The sequence below is a fragment of the Sciurus vulgaris genome (genome assembly GCF_902686455.1).
Source record: "Sciurus vulgaris genome assembly, chromosome: 1".
Lineage (NCBI taxonomy): Eukaryota > Metazoa > Chordata > Mammalia > Rodentia > Sciuridae > Sciurus > Sciurus vulgaris.
In genome coordinates this window covers 124,951,620-124,974,925 of record NC_136461.1, presented here as the reverse complement: position 1 = coordinate 124,974,925, position 23,306 = coordinate 124,951,620, and the positions used below count along the sequence as shown (strand labels likewise).

The 23,306-nt window shown below is 36.9% G+C and overlaps 1 protein-coding gene across 1 annotated transcript in view; it reads right to left on the bottom strand.

Moving 5' to 3' along the window:
* SPIDR (scaffold protein involved in DNA repair) overlaps nucleotides 1-23,306 on the bottom strand; it is a 461,819-nt gene that overhangs the window by 124,366 nt on the left and 314,147 nt on the right. Inside the window, 2 exon segments of the mRNA XM_079136512.1 lie at nucleotides 18,250-18,500; nucleotides 20,646-20,841. Of these exon segments, the coding sequence (XP_078992638.1) occupies nucleotides 18,250-18,500; nucleotides 20,646-20,841 (447 nt within the window).

Here is a 23,306-nt window from a genome sequence, read left to right as displayed (position 1 = left end):
TCATGTGTGAGACAATGCAAGATGAAATGGATTGAATTCTGAGAGCCTTAACCAAATCAGTGAATTAATCCTCTGATAGGAATTAACTGAATGTTAACTGAAGATGGGTAGGGTGTGGCTGGAAAACGTGGATCACAAGGGGTGTGCCTTTGGGGTATATATTTGGTAAGCTGAGCTAAATCTCTCTCTCTCTCTCTGTTTCCTGCGTCATGTGAGCTGATTGCATCTGCCACACTCTTTCGCCATGGAGTTCTGCCTCACCTTAAGGGCCGAGGAACAGAGCTGGCTGTCTATGGACTGAGACCTATGAAACTGTGAGCCCCTAATTAAACCATTCCTTCCCTAAAATTGTTCTTGTCAGGTCTTTTAGTCATAGCAGCAAAAAAGCTGTCTAAAGCGGAGTCCAGAGTCTCCTTCTGGGGTAATGAAGTCATTCTGGAATTAAACACTGGTGATGGTTGTACAACATGGTGAACAACAGTAGAAACTGGGCTGGGGTTGTGGCTCAGTGGTAGAGCACTTGCCTAATGTGTGAGGCACTATACACATAAAAAATAAATCAATAACATAAAGGTATTGTGTTCATCTACAACTAAAAAAAATAAAAATAAAAAACCAGTAAAAATCAAGGAATCATACTCTTTGAAATGAGTTAAATGGTCAAGTTTATCACACAACCAAAACAAAGCTGAAAGATGCCATGTTACCATTACACAGGCATCTACGATATTTTCCTCAAAACCTTGCTGCACTTTCTTCTTCAAAACGTCTTCCCTGGGTTGAGGTTGTGGCTCACTGGTAGAGTGCTTGCCTAGCATGTGTGAGGTGCTAAGTTCGATTCTCAGCACCACATAAAATAAAGGACCATCAACCTCTAAAAAATATATTTAAAAAAAGAAAGAAAAAAAAAAAGTATTCCCTGGCTACTGTGGCAGTTGCTGTAATTCCTTACTTCTTATCCTACCACTGTACTTTCCAAGTTGTATTCTATTGTAGTATAGGCATGTCTCTGTGTGTGAAATATCCTCTCTCATATGAAATATCTGCACCTGCTCAGTTGGTTCAACCTCAAATCTAGGCGGAGGTGCTCATACCTGCCTACCCATGTGGACTTGTGGCACAGCAGTATCTCTTCCAGTTCTTCACTCCAGAGTAATGAATAAATTGGGAAGAGATGGTGACTGGATTCAATTTGCTTTGATAATAATTTACACAACACACAGCTTTTTAAATAATTTTAAATCAAAGTACTGTCACAAGAGAAGAAATCTTGGTGTAAAATGTTAATAGTCATCCAAATTAACATTATTTTCATGAGTACTGAATATTGCACTAATGGCTTCACACACACCAAATCACTCCATGCTTCCAACATGACCATGGCAGACATCCCTTATCTTCCCATTTTACAAGTGGCAGAAACAACATTCAAATACCTTGCCCAAGGTCCAAAAGCAAGAGGAGGTAGAGCCAAAATGCAGACCTGAGTCCAGCTGTCCAGAGAGCCCAAGTGCCCTACTGAACTACTATCAAGGTAGTTCTATAGCTGGAGAGGATAGAAGAAGGTACAGAGATAAAGGCAGGTCTGCCTGGAGATAAGGAGAGGCACGGTGAAGGAAGTGGCAGGAAATGCCACTGAAAGGATGGGACCACTCATGTCCAGGGTGGAGAGTACAGCCAATCTGAATCTGAGGATGGCAGGAAAACTACAGGGACTTTAGCTTCAGGTGGGGCAAATGAAGCAGAGCACAAGATCCTTTATTCCCCATCTTTCCATCACCATGGTAAGCTCGAGGGGGCAAGAGACCTAAAGAGAGCAGTCATCTGCTCCAGTTTCATTCAGCAAATATTTGCAGAGTAGAGTGCTTACCATGTACCAGGTATGGGGCTTGGCCCTGGGGAATGCAAGAAGAGCAAGAGCAGACATGATTACTACTAGCCCAAGCAGTAGCTTAGAGGTTAGGAAGAAGGACAGAGAAACAGAAGGAGACTCAAAGGCCACTTTGTGTATTAGAAACTGAGACACAGGAGCCACTTTGCATATTAGAAACTGATCTAGTTGAGTGACTGTATTTCCACCCTCTGACATAAAGCAAAGCAAAACCAAACAAAATGAAACAAAACAAAACAAAAAACCCCATCAATTTCTAAGTTAATTCTAGCTGTGGAGGGCTATTGCAGGGTTAATTTCCAGGGTTACTTTCCAGGGCTGGCAATCCTATGTCTGGACTGTGATGCCAGCCCAAATAGGGACTGCTATATGGTATACCTTGAGCAAAGAGTGGCTGAATAAAATCTTTAGATTTAAAAGAAAAGAGGGAATAAAATAATTTTTAGATGACAGAATGGGTTTTAAAGTACTGGTCAATGGGCTAAATCTACTAAAATGAAATTTAACAGGGAAACTATAAAGTATTACATTTGGGTTCAAATAAAAATCAGCTCCACAAATAAGGATAGAGAAGATAGTTTACCAGGATGCAATCCCATGGTAAGTCAAGGAGTGAGTACCTGTAGCTCCATAACCTGATGACTCAAAGAAATTATTTTAGTAATTTGGTTATAACCATTCTCTACTAAGAATTGTCACATATAAGTAAAATTCTGATTCTTACATAGCGTATAAGACAAAAAAGTTTGATAACGCTTTCCAGAAAAAGGCTTTGCAAAATTCAACACTCTTTTATTATAAAAATACTCAACAAAGTAGGAAAAAAGGTAACTTCCTCAGCACAATACCGAGCATTTATGAAAAATCCATATGTAACATTGACAATGGAGGAAGATTGAAAGCTTTCCTCTTAATATCAGGAACAAAACAAGGATCTGCTTTTGCTACTTCCTCAATATTGTGGTGGAAATTTTAGGTAGAGCAATTTGGTAAGTAAAAGAAATAAATGACAAATTGGAAAAGAAGAAGTAAACTGTCTACACAAATGACATGATCTAATGTGTAGAAAATTCACAAAAATCTATTTCAGCTAATAAGAAATTCGGCAATGATCCCCAACTAGCCAGATTAACTAAAAATGTATCAAATATCTGAATATAAAGGCTAAAACTATAATACTCTTGAATAAAACCTTGAATAGGAGTAAATCTTCATGATCTTGAATTTGACAAAAGATTCTTAGAAAAGACATCAAAAATACAAGCAACAACAACAAAAAAAAAAAAAAAAAGAAAAAGAAAAAATAGATACCTTGAATGTCAACAGGATTAAAACTTTTGTGTATTAAAGGATACTTTCAAGAAGAACTTTAAAGAAGTTCAACATCATTAGGGAAATGAGAATCAAAATCATAGTGAGATATCACTTTACACTCATTAGGATAGTTTTTTTTAAAATAAGGAAAAAGAAAAGAAAGTAGCAAGTTTTAGAGAGAATCGGGAGAAATTTCAAACTTTTGTGTATTACTGGTGGAAATTTAAAATGGTGCTGCCACTGTGGAAAACAGTATGGTGGTTCCTCAAAAAGTTAAACATAGAATTACCATATAACTCAGCAATTCTATTTCTGAGAAATAAAAACATATCCTCAGCAGAAAAATTTGTACAAAGTTGTTCATAACAGCATTATTCATTTGTAGATCCAAAATGGAAAAAACATAAATGTCTATAAACTGATAAATGGATAAACAAAATTTGGTACATCCATACAATGGAATATTATTCAGACATAAAAAGGATCAAAATATTGGAATATACTATGATGTGTATGAACCTTGAAAACATCATGTTACATTAAAAATACATAAAAAATCATGTATTTTAGGGTTCTATTTATATGAAACATATAGAATAGAGATAGGAAGCAAATTAGTGGTTACCATGCACTAGGGTAGAGGTTAATAAACACAGGATTTCCTTCGGTGTAAGAAGAATGTTTTAGACCTAAACAGAGTTGGAGATTGCACAACATTATGAACGTACTACCACTAAATGAATTAATTTTATGTTTTATTAATTTCACCTCAATAAAACAAATGAACAATGAAATAAAAGGTAATGTGTGTGTACGCACAAAATTATTATGGGTTCTATCAGGTATTCAGGGAGACTGTCCCATAGTATGTAGCTCCCCCTCAGGGGTCATCACTGCAAACAGTCTCTTCTCAGATATACTTCCAGGTGGTCTATAAAGAGGGGACATATCTGCATGTATATATGTGTATATGAATATTTGGTGTTGTTTCTGCCAAAATGTTTGCTGAGTGTGCTCTCTCCAAGCAGAAGAAACAAATGAGTCAGCTGCAAGGTTTGAAAGGCAAAGCACTTCCAAGTAAGTGGCTTCATTGCTGTGTCTCACCTCATTAGGTTACATAACTTTGCATCTACCAATAAAACAGAGACCAGATATTCTTCTTTAGAAAGCACCTGGGAAAAATTCAAAATTTTAACAGAAAGGCAAATTGCCAGACAACACTCCCATAGACTGCCATAATGAATATTTCTTGCCTCTAAGTATGCAGTAACCCTTATACAAAGTATATCACTTTAGGAAATCTCATTTTAGTCTTTTCTGGAGAATGATGTACCACTGAGCAGAATAAAAATTGGAATTGGTTACATTCAACATTTTTAAAGATTAGACTTCTTGGTACTCTTGTTGCCACTGTATTCTCCCATTTTTTGATTGCTCACGGAGGGATGGGCCCTCAGAAAACTTTAGCTTTTCCCTGTCCAAATGCCTGTGGGTTTCCTGGATAGACATGGTTCAATTATAACTTAGCCAGTGCAAAGACTTGGGATAAAGAGTTGAATAAGCTATTTCTGAAGTTTTCCAAGAGCCTATTGAAGTGACACACACACAACATTTCTAATTATGGACTTCTTCTTCTCAGGTAATTTGATTTAATTCAGTGTTAAATGTTACATTTTAATACTTAAATCATTTACCTGTGGTTACTTAATTTTTTATTTGATCATTCTCAGTTCTGTATTAATTGTAATAAATGTCTTAAAACCCCTAAATCATTATCAGTTTAATTCTTTTTTATTCTCTTATAAACATCCTCACTCAAGATTAGATCCTTGGGATGTGGTTGTGGCTCAGTGGTAGAGCACTTGCCTCTGCATGTGTGAGGTACTGGGTTCGATTCTTGGCACTGAATATAAATAAATGAATAAAAGGTCCGTAAATAACTAAAAAAAAAATTAAAAAAAGATTAGATCCTTATCTTCCAACTCAAAATGGATCAGAGACCTAGGAATTACCAGAAACTATGAAACTCCTTGAAGAAAAGGTAGGGGCAACACTTTCACATAAAGGTACAGGCAATGACTTTCTCAATAGGAATTCCACCTGCCTAAAGTGCAGGAAATAATGCCAAAAATTAATAAATGGGATTACATTCAATTAAAAAAGCTTCTGTGCAGCAAAGGGAACAATTAAGAATGTGAAGAAAGAACCTTAAAGAATGGGATAAAATCATTGCTAGCTACTCTTCTGACAGAGGATTAAAATCCAGAGACTATAAAGAACTCAAAGACTTAACACTAAAAAAATTATTAACATCCAGTTAATAAATGGACAAATGAATTAAACAGATTCTTCTCAAAAGAAATACAAATGACTAACAAATATATGAAAAAGTGTTCAACATCTTTAGCAATTATGCATATATATATGTAAATTATGCAATCAGGGAAATGAAAATCAAATCTACACTGAGATTTCATCTCACTCCAGTCAAAATGGCAGCCATTGAGAATACAAACAATAATAAGAACTAGAGAGGATGTGGAGAAAGGAGCACTTTTATACTGTTGGTAGTAGTGCAAATTAGTACAACCACCTTGGAAGTATGGAGATTCCTCAAGACTAGGAATGGAAACACTATATGATCTAGCTATATGATTCCTTGGTATTTATCCTAAAGAATTAAAGTCAGCATACTAAAGTGATACATGCATACCCATGATTACAACAGCACAATTCACAATAGTCAAATCATGGAACCAGCCTAGGTATCCATCAGTGGATAAATGAATAAAGAAAATGTGGTATATATACACAATGTATTTGTATTAATCCATAAAGAGGAATGAAATTATATCATTTGCAGGAAAGTGGATGGAGTTTGAGGGCATTATGTTAAGCAAAACAAGCAAAACTCAGAAAGTCAAGGGTTGTATGTTTTCTTTCATAGGTGGAAGCTAGAGAGGAAAAAGGAAAAGAAAGGTGGGGGAGCTCATGAAAATCAAAGGGAGATCAGTAACTGAGTAGAGGAAAGGGACCTAAGGGAGGGAGGAGGGGAAGGAAAGGGGAAATACTGAGGAATGATACTGGTCAAATTATATTGTTATATTGTGTGCATGTACGAATATATAATAACAAATCCCACTTTATGTACAATTATATTGCACCAATAAGATAACATGGAAAAAATTCTCCACTGTTCCTTCCCTGTCACTTATCTAAGGGTTCTTCCTTGTTGCTCCCTTCCCTACTCCTTTACATTGACTGAACACTCTTCAGGAACCCTGGTACCAAGGATTTCGCTCACTGGAGTGCACTAGACTTTACTTTGGTCTTAAAGCAGAGTATTCCTGGCAATTTCTACCTCATCGGCTTCCCTGATGATAGCATTTGTAGCACAACTCCATGGTGTGATTAGTTCCGAAGAAAGAAGGGAACACACACATAACCCCTGCCCCCCCACATTTCCTCAGCTGCTCATTCAGCCACTATTTATTTTTCCCATTGGCATGTACTTTTGTAAATGTCCACTGTCTTGTACCAAAACCAGATGAGTCATGGTCCCTGATCTCAGAGGGTTTATTTATTGTTAAATGGGAAAAGGGAAATAAAGAAGACTTACACAGGATTATTCTGAAGGCTCTCACAAGTTATCAGAACTATGTACAATATCTAGTCATTAGCCTCACTCTAAAACTAAGCACCTATGTAGATGTCCTTGTATCTGTTATCTTCTTTTGTTATTTATTCAAATATATGTGAAGATACAGAATATTTATAATATCACTGCCAGGCAAACAGATCAGGAAGAAACAAGAGTATCTCTTCATTTACCACTGTCTCTCTCAGGAAGAAGGGTGCTCTCTCAGGAAGAAGACTTGCTTGGGAGGATCTGCTTACTTCAGTTTTCTGTGGAGATGAAGCTGATCTGACTCAAGCCACTTAGAACTGGAGAACCAAGAAATCAGTACAAGGGTGAGACTACCAAGACTGCAAGCTGGCTACATCAAGTGCTCTGGGTCTAGCAGAAGCTGAGAGGCAGGGCAGAGTAGGTCACTTGATAGATGCAAACAGGGAGGAGAAGAATAGCAAGGTATAGCAGCTCAGTGGGTGGAGGGGGCAAGAAGTCAAGTTAGGTCAGACTTGATCTTCCCCTATCTGTGTTTCTTGGCCACAGAGGCATGTGTCACTGTGGGCTTGCATTTGGCCACCCCCACAAACTCTGCCAGGCTGTGTGCTGTCTCCCATGGCTCTTCTCCCTGCTGTCATCTCAGCAAAGCACATTCCAGAGCTGCAATCTGGTTCATAGGAAGGTTCTAATGTGACCACAATGCTGCTCCAGGGTGCAGCTGCAGGCTTAAGAGTAGGGACACAGACAGTTTCAGATCTGTAGCCTCTTTGAAGAGCAAAAGTTTCCAGGGAAAAATGGGCAGGAACTGGGAGGGAAAAATTCCATGCCTTTATATAGGGTCACCTTGAAATCACTCTTGATCTTGACAGAGAACAGGTGCTGGAAAATCACCACGGCCAGGTTAAGATGCAACTTAGAATTATGGTTGCATACATTAGGTCTGGATATGATTCTGGAAAATTACTCTTGCCATCTTCATTCTATTATCAAAACTTAACTTTCATAACTGCCTATACTCATATTACTAGGCTGTTGCCATTCCTTTTCATTGTTTCATTCAAGTCTATCATTGGTATAATATATTGGAAAAGAATATGGAAAATTTCACTGCTGTTTTCATGTTATCCATAAGTTCATTCAGGATGTTATTCAAGGTATGTAGCTATAACTGAGAACATCATCAAATGATATAGTTTGGTATCATGAGAATTTAAAGAATGTGAACATACTGCTTTGAAATGATCTACACTTTTGATTCTACTATGAAACACTTGAAATTTCAAATAGGTTGTTAACTCACATTAGACTAATAAAATAATAAAAGTGGTAAAAAAGGTGTAAGGGGTAGATTAATGGATCTATTTTCTGCCATCTAGAAGGGAAGAAATGACATGCACAAAAGAATATAATACAGTGCACACTGTAGTAAATGCCCAAAATGATATATTTAACTGAGACATATTTGGGAACATAGTATTTGCAGAAAATGCAGTAATGGATACTACTTCTACTATTATTAAATATAATCCTCACCCATTGGTAGGGTCCAACCCACAATGTTGGACTATTCATACAAATTAATTAAAAATGTATCATAGACCTAAATGTAGGGCACAGACTATAAAACTCAGAAGAAAAAACAGAATTTTTCATAACCTCGGATTAGGCAACATTCAATATCAAAAGCATAAGCAGCAATAACAATAATAGAGATATTGGACGTCATCAACTTTATAACTCTTTGTGTTTCAAAGGACACTATCAAAAGTGAGAAAAATACATTGTAGAAAAAATATTTACAAATCATATTTGATGAGCACCTTGTATTCAGAATATATAAAGGATTCTTACAACTCAGTAATAAAAAGACAAATATCCAAATTAAAAACAACAAAATAAAAAACAGGCAAAGGACTCGAAAGACTTTCCTTCAAAGAAGATATACAAATAGCCAATAAACAAGAAAAGATGTCTAACATCACTAATCATCAGGGAAATACAAATCAAAACCACGATGACATAGCACGTCAAACCCACTGGATGATAATAAATTTTATTGTGGACATGGAGAAACCAGAACACTCATACATTGCTAGCAGTAATGTAAAATGGTGCAGCCACTTTGGAAAATGGACAGTTTTTCAAAGGTTTAAATACTGAGTTACCATATGGCCCAGCAATTCTACTCTTAATTATGTACCCAAGAGCGCTGAAAACATATGTCTACACAAAAAACTTGTATAAATGTTTACAATAGCACTATTCATATTAGTCAAAAAGTGGAAACAACCCATATGTACATCGACTAATAGAAAATGTATGGTATATTCATAAAATGTTGTTATTAGGCCCAAAATGATGTACTAATATATTTTACAATAGGAATAAACCTTGAAAACATGCTAAATCAAAGAAGTCAGTCACCAAAGAACACATATGATATGATTCTACTTAAATGCTCATAATAGGCAAATCTGTAGGAATAAAAAACATCACATCAGTGGTTGTCAGAAATTGAGAAGAATGGGGACTTGGCAGTGAATTGGTATGGGGTTTCTGTTTTTTTTTTGGGGGGGAGTCACAAAAATGTTCCCATATTAGATAATAATTATGATTGTACAGTTCAGTAAATATAATAAAAACAATTAAGTTGAACACTTTCAATAGATCATATTTATGGGATGTGAGTTTTACATAAGTAAAGCTCTTTTAAAAACAGGGAAAGGGGTTATGGTTCTATGGCAGAGTGCTTGGGGTTATGGTTCTATGGCAGAGTGCTTGCCTAGCATGTGTGAGGCACTGGATTCAATTCTCAGCACTGCATATAAATAAAGGTTCACTGACAACTAAAAAAGTAATTAAAAAAAATAAAAACAGGGAAGGGTAAGATAGTCTTAGCTTCCCTTTAGTCAATTTCTAGATATCTCTGTGTATACAGTAAAGAACAATAAGCATTAGCTATGTAATTCCATGGGCCCTGATAGTATCTTACTCTTCGCATTAAGTCAGAATGGGAACAGAAAGACTCAGAAAGAACATAAAAGGACAGGGTGTCAATTAGAATTAGCAGTAGAGAGAAGAAGCTGAGAAAAAATTGAATCAGATGACCTTGGAGAGTATCAGGACCACCAAGAATTGTCTTACAGAAGAAATAAGAAAAGTTAAGAGGTGGACAACTAAGAACCACAAGGTTTACTTAAAACCTAAGAATATGGATCTAATGATTTAGAAATGATTCAAATTTATTTAGTGAGCACAGATAAAAACCAACTGGGCTAGTATATCAATTATGAGGATATAAATAAAAAGGGTACTCTATCTTACAATAGCTTTTGTATCACAATGAAAGTACTCAAATCATTGAAAAGGAGTATTCCTACCTTTTCTACAACATGAAGCACCAAAGAAACTTTGGAAATCAAGTATAAGTGACAACAACCACCTTATGAAAATGTGATGCTGAACAGATCAATCAATAAAATCATTTCACAGACTCTGGAAGTTTGTGGGGACACACAGAAGAGCAGGTGAGATGACCTATGTGTTGTAAATGAGGGAGTGGTCTTCCCTCCTTGGTCTTTAACCATCGGCAGGAATGTGCTACTATTTCACAGAAGGAGTAATATGCCACCCTACCTAAATATACAGAAAAGAAGTTGCAAGTTCAGCATATCATTCAACTATTTAATAAAAAAGAAAGTAAGACTCATATGCAGGGAGAAGAGCTGTGGCCACCCAAAGGACCTGGCTGTGAGCACACAGGGGGACTCAATGTGCCACATCTGGTCAACCACCTTCTCTTCGAAAGGAATCAAACAAGCTTGACACATGATTTTTTCTCCACAGTCAATGCGCATACCAAGAACAATGCCTCAGCCATCATACCCACTTTCTATTACTTCATGTTCCTTATTCTACTTTAATACTGGGCATTTTCACTATTAGGAATCTTGGATGTCTTTAGTTTTTAATGCTCTGAACAAAGACAAAAATATACCAACATAGTTACCAGCACCACCCAATACTAGACACAGCATTAGGAAAGTTTTCTACACTATGTTTATGACAAAGGTGGTCACATTTCACATATTTGCTCAAATGTTTGTTTTCTAAAGTAAATGGACATCAAATCCTCGTTGATGGGAGTGGTAGGGATAGGGCAGGAGTTGAGGTGAGCATGAGGTGACCAAAAGCATACAAGGAAAAACCAACTTCAAACAAGCTTCCCCAGCAGGTGAATAACAGATTCAATATTAACACTGAAGGCTGATTTATAATGTGATGTCTGCTTATTTTAGGTTTCTATTAGTGTAACAATAGTGTTTATCAGTGTTTTACAATTTTAAGTATGTGTGCTTACTTTTTTTAAAGAGTCACTGAGTTACTCTTTACTGAGCACTTATTACAAGGAAGCATCATGTTAAACACTTTACATATATAACCCCAGTGATAAGCATTATAATTCTAGTGTTGCAAAGAAAGAAACATACTTTGTTCCAAGTTTCCCTGCTAAGTAAGTCAGCACTATACTCAGACCAGTCTAATTCCAGAACTTCTGTTTTTACATTAAATAACCTGCCTCTGTCTCAGTGCTTTTTTTTAAATAAAATGATACCAGATATTGAACAGGAGTGTTCTCCATACCCCCAGTACTTTTTATTTTTCATTATGAGACAGGGTCTTGCTAAACGGCCTAGGTTAGCCTTGAACTTGTGATTCTCCTGCCTCAGTCTCTCAAGCTAAAAGGTGTGTACCACTGTGCCAAGGTTAATGCATTTTTAAAGAAAAATGGTACCTACACGTACCATTTGGAAGTGAGACAAAATGCCCTCATTGTGGTTCTGTGTTATACTTAAATCTGGATCCCCTTATGCATCAACAAAACATTCACTGTCAAAGCCTTTTTCTTACCTCTGTGTTGAGCTGGTTTCTGCCCTCATTATCCCCTTCACCTCCTGTTCATAAAGTTGCTCAGGAATTCCTCACCAAGGGCATGTCAGGTTGTTAACATTCACTTTATTAGGCTTTTTTGTAGCACTGTAGCTGTGTGCTTCCATACATTGAATGCCCATCCTGAGCACTCCATGGGCCTGTGGACGTTCTTCTTGCATCAGCAGTCCTGCATCCTTAGTTTTTGTCACTGGACCCTTTTCTATCCATTCTCTGACATGAGAGGCTCTTAGAGCTTAAAGTTAGCATTTCTTCTTTTCTTCATCTGTTATTTCTCTAAAGTGATCTTTCTCCATTGCCCTGACTTTGGACACTAGTAATGACAGAATACCTGTGGAAGGATGTGCAGGCAGCAGGGGTGGGAGATATGGCCTGGGATGGTAAGGGTTGGATGTTGGTCAAAGGGGTGCTCTGCCTTCCACTGCATGCCCACTAGTGCCACTGGAACTTGGCACCATGAATAAATAGAATCTGTGAAAACCAGCAAATAAATCAATATCCATACAAATATATATACTGACCAGTTATAGCCTAAGAACCCCCAAACATTTATCTCCAATCTAAAATCCTCTGAATATAAGATTCATACATTCAACTTTCCCACTTGACATTTCTTCTTGGTTTCTTCTTGCTCTTATAGGATTCTTAAACTATACACGCCCCAAAGTGAATTCTCAATTTTTCCCCTAAACCTATTCTCACTCCAGTATTTCTCATCTCAGTAAACATCCCACCATTCCTCCAAGGAACTAAAGATGAGGATCATTCTTATATTTCCTTCTACATAACTCCCTACACATAACCCAGACCATTACCAGGTAACCTCACACATCTAGAACATGAACCTTTGCTCCAACTCCAGTGGGGCCATCTGAAATTCAGGGCCCTGACAAGTCAACCTGCACTTGAACTGCTTCAGTGGCTGCTTCCTAGATCTCTGCTTCCAACAGAAACCTGCTCCACTTGATTTTCTTCCATTTCCAACTGGCAACTGAAGTTATTTTTCAAACAGAAAAACCTTACTACTGGATCAGTGGGAAGTCACAATAAATGATGCAGCTCCTGCTTTTGGACTCTGAGGCTGTGGCTGGACTGTGTCTGGGCTTTCCTGCTGGCATAAGTGGGTGTCCTGGACACCCTGGCTCTTCCCTCCTATAGGACAACTTTTACAAGTAGTCTCTCTTCTGCATGTAATGTTCTTTCCTCTGCCTTTTATTTTTGTTGGTGGTACTGGAGATAGAACCCAAAGGTACTTTATTGTTGAGCTACATCCCCAGCCCTTTTTATTTTGAAACACAGTCTTGCCCAGGCTGGCCTCCAACTTATGATTCTCCTGCCTGAGACTCCCAAGTTACTGGTATTTCAGGAATGCACCACCATGCTTGGCTTTCCTCTGCTCTCATCTTTAAATCCTCTATATTATATTGTGTTTCTGTGCCACTGAATCCATTTTTTTCTCACCAGAGTACTTACTGCAACTTGTAATTATAAGCATATTTGTTTATTATTATTTTGGGAGGAACTGCCCACAAGATAATGCTCCATGAACACAAGATTTTGTTAAGTACTGTGAGAACTGGCCTGGGACATGGTGGATTTCTTTTCTTTAGTGGAAAAAAAGGAAGAAACATAGGAGAAGAATAAAGGAAAGGCCAAAAGATTAAAAGTAAGAATAAAACAAGGAGAGTGAAAAATGAGCTTTTTTTCTGAATTCTGCTCAATAACTTTCATAAAACTACAACGCAAGATGACTATTAAAATGTTAGACAGGAAGGTACCTCTTCAACATTTATCTGAATACTGACTATTTAGCAACTTCTGCAAATTAAATGCTCCTGCAAAAGACTAACTCTCTTTCAAATATTTCTACAATGAGAGACAAGATAAGACTGGTTTCTAAGTTAAATATTTCAAGGAGAAGTGAAGAGGACATTTTAGGGTGGGAGGATGGAAGGTGATGTCTAATGGAAATCACCTTTGGTTGTGAACAAGTTAGTATGTCTAAACCTGCTCTGCTATGACATAGAGAGTCACTGGGGAATTCACTTACTCTTTTTTTTTTTTTTTGCCTCGGTTTCCACTATAAATTAGAAGAAGAATACTAATTTATAGTGTTCTTGGGAACATCCCAAGACCAGAATTCCCTTTCTGTTTAAAAAAAAAAGAAGTGTCTTTGGTTAGGGATAGGGGTATAGCTTTGTGGTAGAACACTTTCCTACTATGCATAAAGCCCTGGGTTCCATTCTCAATAAAACAATGATGATGACGATGACTACATCACCACCACCTATGGTTTTATTAGTCATGCATTTATTTAATAATCATCCAATAAGCAGTGGATCCCAAAAACCTGTGTTTGGGTTCTAAACAAATTGTCTAATTTGGTAGCTAGGGAGTATACTCTACACTGGCTTTTTAATTTTAGTGGTTTATAATACTTAAATTTGTGTTGGTTATTCTGACCTACATACCTTGGGCAACCTCACAGAAATGCTTTCATGAATAACTTCAGTTAAATGCATTTATCCAGAAGAACAATGAATGGGAGGCTCTTACCCATTATATTTCTGAAATTCAATGTATATTTTTGATCATTTTTTACAGCCCAGAGGACATGAGCCTTTTGGCTGAAACTATCTGAACATGAACAGTACTGGTTTGCTTTAAATAAATTTCCTTTTATTTCAAAGTTGGCACCAATTGGGCTGATAGTCATTAAGAGACAAGCTCTTACTAATCTGAGAAAAGTAATACTGCCAGAGTGCTAGGAACAGATTGAGATGACACCTAAGATCAAGGTGCTGAGTAAATGTACATGGAACCTCCTGCAGAGTTCCATCAAGAACTAGCAGACCTGGTCTGGGTAAGGGATAATGGGAATGACTGTGGCAAGAGTTACCAGGACAAATAGTTGTTTTCTTTTCCACAGGCCTTAATTTCTTCTGATATAGCAATTTCTGGCACTTTACAGAAAAACATATAGTGCTCAAGCTTGTCTTAGTTCACTCATTGAAGACATCTGGGGCCTGGTGTGGTGGTGTATGCCTGTAATCCCAGCAACTCAGGAGACTGAGGCAGGAGGATCACAACTTCAAGGGCAGACACAGCAACTTAGGAAGAATGTCTGGGAACAAAAATATGCTAAGGATGTAGCTCAGTGGTAGAGTACCTCTGCCCTGTGTGACATCATTTCCTGTGAACATCATGGAAGATCATGCCAGATCTCTACTTTTATAGAGATCCTGAAGAGATTGAAAAGGAAGAGCAGGCTGCTACTGAAAAAGCTGTGACTAAGGAGGAATTTCAGGGTGAATAGACTGATCCAGCTCCCGAGTTCACTGCTACTCAACCTCAGGTTGCAGACTGGTCTGAAGGTGTATAGGTGTCCTCTGCGCCTATCAGCAATTCCCTACTGAAGACTAGAGTGCCCACCCAGACACTGAAGACTAGTCTGCAGCTCCTACTACTCTAGCCACTGAGTAGACAGGAACAACCAGTGAGTGGTCTTGAGTTGTTCTGCAGATACTTTAAGCAAGATGGAAATAAGGTTACAGAAAACAAACACCAGTTTCTTCAAAAAATGCTGTTTTAACATTACAAAGTATATCGCTGAATGGGTCTCCAAGGCAGATAAATCAATATGTTCATATGCATATAAACACACATGTATACATACACACATACGTATTAAGAATTAGTAGTGGGTAAAGCACGATTCTCCTTCTATATTAATATGATTTGCAAATTTCAGAGCCTGATCATTATCATTGCACATGAATCTAGAAAATATTAATGATCAGACCTCCTTGTACCCAAAAGACATCTTCGCAGCCCTGTCTTCAAACCAAAAGTTCACTTTCCTACACAGTCCAATCGAATCTTTTAGGGTGAAGCACTTTTACTTCTCCTATTGATCCAGGACCACCTGACCACTCTAATCCAAATATATCCTGGTTCTAACTTAATTTTCTCCCTTTTCTTTTGACTCCCATATGGCCTGCCTGCCATTTTGGGACTTTGTATTCCATTACATTTTGTTTTTTGTCTATGTACATAACTGTCAGCAAGTGAAAACTTCTCAGGCTGTTTTCTCATCTTTGAAATGGAATAATGTCCATTAACTGCAATGCTATACAATATCACATATGCTACAAGAAATATACCGCATAGAATACATACTCATTACATTTAAATAACTGTTGGGCTTGGAATATAGCTTGGTGGCAGAGATCTTGCCTAGCATACATGAGGCTCACATTCACACACAGAGAATAAGTGAATGTTGTTTTCTTGTTTTGAAATTTATGAGTGATCTTCTTTCCATCCACCATAAATATATTTCCATTTGATGTGTCTCAGCCTGTGTTCCAAGGTACAAATTCAAGGCATTAAAAATGCTTTAACCATTGGTAGAAATTCGCTAGACTTTAGCTTTGAACCTTCTCTGTTCAACAAGTAAAACAAGTATAACTGAGGAACCTGGAAGAACAGTCTTCAAGATGTGTGTTGTTTGTGATTACTTATCAAGAAGCAACTGCACTGTCAAGTTTGATTGTGCCTTCTCTTGGTGACTCAGCCCTGCTGTCTCCTTGTCCTGGAAACGTGTGGTTTGTTTGCTGGGCCAGGAAAGCTTTACTAGGATCCTCACAGCCAAGCTGACTACTATTCCCTTCTCTAAAGTCTATCATTAGATATGTGTCATAAAAAAGTCAAGAAAAGAAACAACAACAACACATAAACCTATATCTTCTCTATAATTGTCTTGACTAAGTCTGTTTAAATTTACCACAAATTTAAGTCGAAGGGTCTACAGCTACAAGCCATTGTATAGACCTTAAAGCTGATTGAATGTATTTCACAACATTCATATTCCAAACAAAGAATATTTTCCTATAATTACAAGAGAAATATTCTTTAACTCTAGACCTTAAATGGACTTTTTGAAATCATAGTGTTTTCAAATAAAGTACCATCCACTCGAAGACGATTCGTAATCAATACAAGTACTTCCTGTTGCTCTTTATTTTTGGTGGTACTGAGCATTGAACTCAGGGGCACTTAACAATAGAGCTATAGCCCCAGTCCTTTATGTTTCATTTTGAGACAGGGTCTCACTAAGTTGATGACGACCTTGTTAAGTTTCTGAGGATGGTTTGAACTTGCAATCCTCTTGCCTCTGCCTCCCTAGCCACTGGGATTACAAGTGTGAGCCACCATGCCTGGTTCCTGTTGCTCTTTTGACTAGCATTAGAAGTTACCAAAAGAATAGGATAATTCAATATTGTTTCTTTAGAATGTGTCTTAAGAGTAGTTAGAAAATATGACTGATGTGATAAAGTGGCATATGTACTTTTAATTTCTATTTTATCCATTTTATTGTCTCGAGGGTAATTTAACACCACCAGAAAGATAGCTTCAAAAAGTTTTGAGAAGGCTCTGACATAAATAAGCTCCTTAGTCAATGATATGTCTATGGCTATTTGGAAAAAACACAAAACCAGGAAGGGCCTAAATCTGATTAGAGAGGAAGACATACCTTCCATAGTTTAAGGAAAGTAATTTGAATAATGGTTTTGGTCTTTGATCATGTAATATTTAGCTGTACCACCATCACAGAAGCCACAAGCCATGTTGGGTGGTGGTAGAGGTGGTACTTTGAGTTAATTAAAATTAAATAAAAATTTAAATTTAGTTCTTTACTTTCAATAGTCAGATTACATTTCTTTTCTTTTTCTTTCTTTTTTTTTTTTATGGTACTAAGGATTGAACCCAGAGGCACACTACCACTGAGCTACATCCCCAGTCCTTTTTATTTTTTATTTTGAGTCAGGTTCTTGCTAAGTTACCCAGGCTGTCCTCAAACTTGTGACCCTCTTGCTTTAGCCTTCTGAGTAATTGGGATTGTAGGGCATGTACCATCACCTCCAGCCAGTAGCCACATTTCATGTGCACAATTCATGTGCATGACATATGGTAAGAGGCTCCTGCAAATCCAGTCAAAACAAAACATTTACATCATAGCAGAAAGTTCTATTAGGCATTGTTGGTGCTCACTATTTGATATAGCAATCTCTGAAAGCCACAGATTTTTCTAACTGCCATCATTTACTCAAGTTTCAAGACTTATAAAACGATATAGTTAAATGTTATTTTTAGGTATTGTGGCTATATGTCTTAGTTTTTCTAGAACAGTATCAATATATCTTATGTTTATATTATTTTCAATAATGAGTCATTTAAAATAAAATTAAAGATAACAACCATGATTTTTAGTTTTTTACATATATAAATAAGCCGATAAAATTCTTTATCATACCATGTGTCCCAAATTTTGATAATAGAAAAATATACACAAAAATAACCCATACAGCCTAGAAAGTGCTCCAGGCAGAGTCCCCAATTCTTGAACCCTTTGTCTGGTTGACTTTCCCCACCCATGCTTTCATTTTGCCACACAACTACTCACCTTGGCTCAGGTGGATCTGCATGCCCTGAGCTACTCTCCTGCTGGCTTCCAGTGCCATCTCTGCCAGGTAGTGAGTAAACTCTCTGCACCATGACTTGGACTCCCACTCCTGACCATGGGGAAGCTCCTTGGCTTTCTACCACATCCAGGAGAGAATCGCTAAAGGGGGATTCATCTGTGAAGTGCTGCTTTGCCTTTTCGGGCCCATTGGTCCAGTCTTTGCCTGTGGTAGCCAGGTCTCTATACACAACCTGGCCAAGACATACAAAGGGACTTATTTCAGTTTACAACATCATTCTTCCCACAAAATAATGACATTGTTAAGCAATTTCCTAATGGATCTGCACTACAGGGAAGGAATGATGAAGATAAAAGAAACATGGTATGTGCCTCCACATCCTGTTGAGGAGGGGAAGGTGGACAAGAGCAGCGTGGATGGTTGAGTGTTTCCTATCAACGTGATCACAGCATGGATAGTTCTGCTACTGAACACCTCAAGGTCATTTTAAAAATTTGTCTTTTCAAAAGAAGTAATAAATTCAACACGACAAACTAAAATACAAAATAAGAGAATGACTAAGGTTTGAAAAAAATGAACTATTTTGTTAAGTGTTTAATAAGGCTAAAAATTTTGCATGCTCACATATCCTCCAAAAAACTCTATGTGATAATATAAACTAGCATAAGATAACGATACTTCTAAAGTGCTTCCTATTTTCCAGGATCTGTTCTTTTCATATTAATATGCTTATCTTCACAATGATCCAATATGGAAGACAATATCATTATCACCATTCTATAAGGAAAATTGAGATTACTCAAGGTCACCTAGCATAAAGTGGTTGGGGGAGGATTTGAATCAGAGCATCTGGTTACAAAGTCCATATTCTTAACCAATATGCTACATAGCACCTCACTGACACTGTTATAAGTCTATCATGCTAAAAGAAATAAGACAGACCCAGAAAGTTAAAGATTGAATGTTTTCTCTGTTATGTGTCCAAAATAAGGAAGAATAAAAAAAGATAAGGAAAGGTAGAAAGAATTCCAACAAAATAGAAGAAAGATCAGTGGAGTTGAGGAAAGGAATTAAGGGGGAGGAAGGAGGGATGGAATAAGGGAAGAAAAGTAGGATGAATCTGATCTTTCACCACAGTGAATCTCACTTTTATGTATATACATAAGGCAGTAATTAAAAAAAACTATGAGTAAATAGCAGAGAGATTAGTAGAGTAGCTAGAAGGGAACAGGGGAAGAAAGGAGGGAATGGACAGGAAATTACTGGGGACTGAATTAAAGCAATTATATTCTATGCTTTTATGATTATGCCAAAATGAATCCTAAGGTTAAATATAACTAAAAAATTAATAAAAAAATGGAAGTATAAAAAATGTATTTCAAATCCTATTTTAATGTAATATACATCTACTTTGTTTATTTTATATATTTATAATTTGTAGTATCTATTTATAATATATATTTATCAGAGTAAATATATGTAAAATATATTTATTTTGTGTATGTATATATATATTATCATTCTTCTTATTATTATTGTTTTTCTTTTTGTAGTGCTGGAGATAGAAGCCAGGGCCTTATGCATGCTAGCTAGCTAAGTGCTCTACCACTGAGCTACACCCCAACCCCATTTAAGCCATATTTAAAATGTTAGGATTAAATTGATTCAAGTGATCTTTTCACATAACCACCCCAGATACTTGTTTCAATAGTCAATGGGAGATTTTTGCTTGATTATATGGTACAAAACAGGGAGAAAGTTAGTCTACCTTTCTTTCTTTTTCCCTCACTTGGTCAGTCTGAGCATTTTGTTCTGTGGTGATTCCCATAATCCAGTGAGTTTGAGGCCAGGGCACTGGGAGCAACACTGACTCCCGGAGCTGAGAGAGTCCCTGGGGCACATATCATGCCCACTTTCAGTGAATTTTAGTGGTTCCCCAAATTCATCTTGGCAGAGGATCAGGGCTCAGGGCCAAAAAAATTCCCAAAATCAATTTCGAGCATATAATCTCAAGCTTATACAGCTCTTTCTATCTTAAAGAACTCAATGGATATGGCGCTTATGAAAAAAATTTTTTTAAATCAATAAATAAGGGCTTAAACAATATTTTTAATTATAAGATATGAACAGAGAAAATACTGTCATAAATTTTAATATATTAGAATAAAGGTTAAAAATTCATAATTAGAAAGATTTAAAAAAAAAAAAAAAACTACAACTAAGTGCCGACCTGAATTATACTATCTTCAAGCATAACAATAATATATTCTAACTTTATCTGTGTGGAAGAGGGTAAAAAGTGAACATCCTAAGTCCTTTCAAATCTAGTGATCAATGTTATTACAAGCATAAAACCTCTGGGCCAATGAGAGTTTACCTGGCTTTCAGGTGAATTATTGGATAGATTCTTAATTTTAAACATCTGGGCCAAAGTGATGTTTCTTCTTGGAAGGAGTACGTCATGACAGTACAGTTTGTGACTTGTTTCTGAATCTTCTTTGGCAAAAACTTTCTGACAGAAATAAGTATTCAGAATAATAGGGCAACCTCCATTTGGGATAATAAGTTTTTGCCTAGAAAAGAGAAAGAAATTTCATCATTTATTTGCAATGTTGAATTCTTGTATTTTGCTAAATCAGAAATGCAACGATCAGTGACATACCAGTTACTGATAACTAAAACCAGGCCAGTCCATGGAGTACTAGCTGCCCCTAATGATAGACAGCTACAGCCAGAGATGAAGTAACAGTCATCCCTAAAAACAGAGTGAGGACTAGGTCAGCCAGCAGAGTGTTTCCTCTATTCTTGAGGGCAACTATCAATGGATCTGGCTTTACTTTCAGTGAATGCCCTGTGTCAGGAATGGAGAACAAATATTTAAGTCCTCAGGTTTGAGCTCCCTCAGGATAGGCCTCAAGATTCTTAGGGAAAAACAGAATGAGCAAAGACCATAAATAAACTCAAAAACTGCCAAACAAATTGTTATTTACAAATAAAGTCTTCAGGCATTTCAAAAGCTCCTATCTCAAAGAACATGACATTAAATGCTGAAGGAACTTCTACTTTTTCTATCAAACTGATCATAGTCATTGAAATTGTTTACACTGAAGTCGAAAAGGAGTGTGGGAATGCTCCAGAGACAATTCTGTTTCTTCTTAGTCCTCTGAAGCAATGAAACATTTCAATGTAATGCCCATTCCTCAAAGTGGGAAGAACTGTTAATAAGAAAACTTTAGGACTGGATTCTGGAAGGAAGGAAGGAGTAGATATATTTTTCCCTATTCTGCCTCACACTGTGTATAAAGTAAACATAAGAAGACACTAAAAGGCTAGAACCTAGAGACCTCAGTACCTGAGAAACTACATAGCAAGAAGTCCCTGGAATTTCTTTGGGTCACTCTCTTATGTCCCCAACTTGATGTTGAAGAAGCTGGCAACCTGGAAATAGCAATTGGGTGTGTATGTGTGGGGAAGCTCCAACAAAACCTGTTTTCTCTAATTAAGGGTCAAAGGAAAGGCCTAGCTTAGCAAGGCAGAAAACTCTTTCATAATATTTTCTCCACTCTAGGCAAACACAAAAGAAAAACTATAACCTGTTCCCATGCATGCCAGCAAAGGCCAAGTGGGGAGCCTGGACTTCCATACTCATAATGAGGGGTTTCCAAAAGCTAGGTCAGGATGGTGTTTTCAGATACTTGCTGGACTTCACCCCCCAGTAATAACCTCTGGGATGGTGCCAGAGGAAGTCTTGAGAAAGGTTAGGACTACCACCACTGTCCAGTGATACTGACACTACCCTGTACCCTCCCACGCTCACAGTGTTGTCAGTGGAAGCCACCTGAGGGATAGCAACCAGCCCGATTAGTGTTAGCAGAGGCCTAGGAGCTGGAATTCATACTCCTGTCCAGCAGGAATGAGTCTTTCTTTGTCTCAGGTGTCAAGTGACAGTAATAACCTTTATCTTCTGTTACACAGTAGTAGCAGATGAAGCCACCTAAAAAGGATAAATAAGGTCCAGAATCGCATAACACATTACCTCAAATATCCAGGTTTCTACCTAAAAATCACTTGCTTACCAAGAATCAAGAAAAATCTCTACTTGAATGAAAAAGCTAATAGATGCCATTGCTGAAATGACACATGATAGAATTATCTAAAAAGGTTCTAAAGCAGCCATTATAAAAATGTTTCAATGAGTAATTAAAATGCACTTGAGACAAATGAAAAGATAAAGTCCCAGCAAAGAAATAGAAACAAATATAATACTTGTTAAAAACAAGTTTCAGAACTAAAACATAAAATGATAAAAATATATAATCCAAAGGATATCTTCAACAGCAGAATGGAGGAGAAAGAGAAAATAATCAGTGAATGTTCACATAAAATAACAAATTATTCAATATGAATAAAAGGGAAAACTAGAAAATCAAAATAAGACAAAACCAACCAACAACACAGCCTCAGGAACTGTGGGAAAGAAGAAAAACAAATGGGACAATAAAGGTAAAATAGTATAAATAAATAGGATAGGTTTTCTGACTCTTCTTACATTTTCTAAATTATGATTCCAACAAAACTTATTGCATTGTCTAATGTGGTTGTAAAAGTATGTAGAGGAAATATTAAAGACAATCATTTTATAAAATGAATAAAAAATACAAGGGGAGGTATCATTTCACACTTCACTCAAACTGGCAAAATGTGGAGGCACTAGACTGTGACAAATTATGTATATATAATGTAATTTACAAAGCAATCATTAAAATAACTTTAAAAATTATAAATAAGTGTGGCATGGTGGCACATTCCTGGAATCCCAGCTACTCAGGAGGCTGAGATAGGATTATTCCAAGTTCAAGGCCAGACTCAGAAACTTAGCAAGACTTTGTCTCAAAACCAAAAATAAAACAGACTACCAATGTGGATATATAGCTCAGTGGTAAAGTTCTCTCTGAGTTCAACCTTCAGTACAAAAAAATAATACAATTTATTTATATGCTACCTATAAGCAACTTACTTCAAATATAAAGAGGCTCAA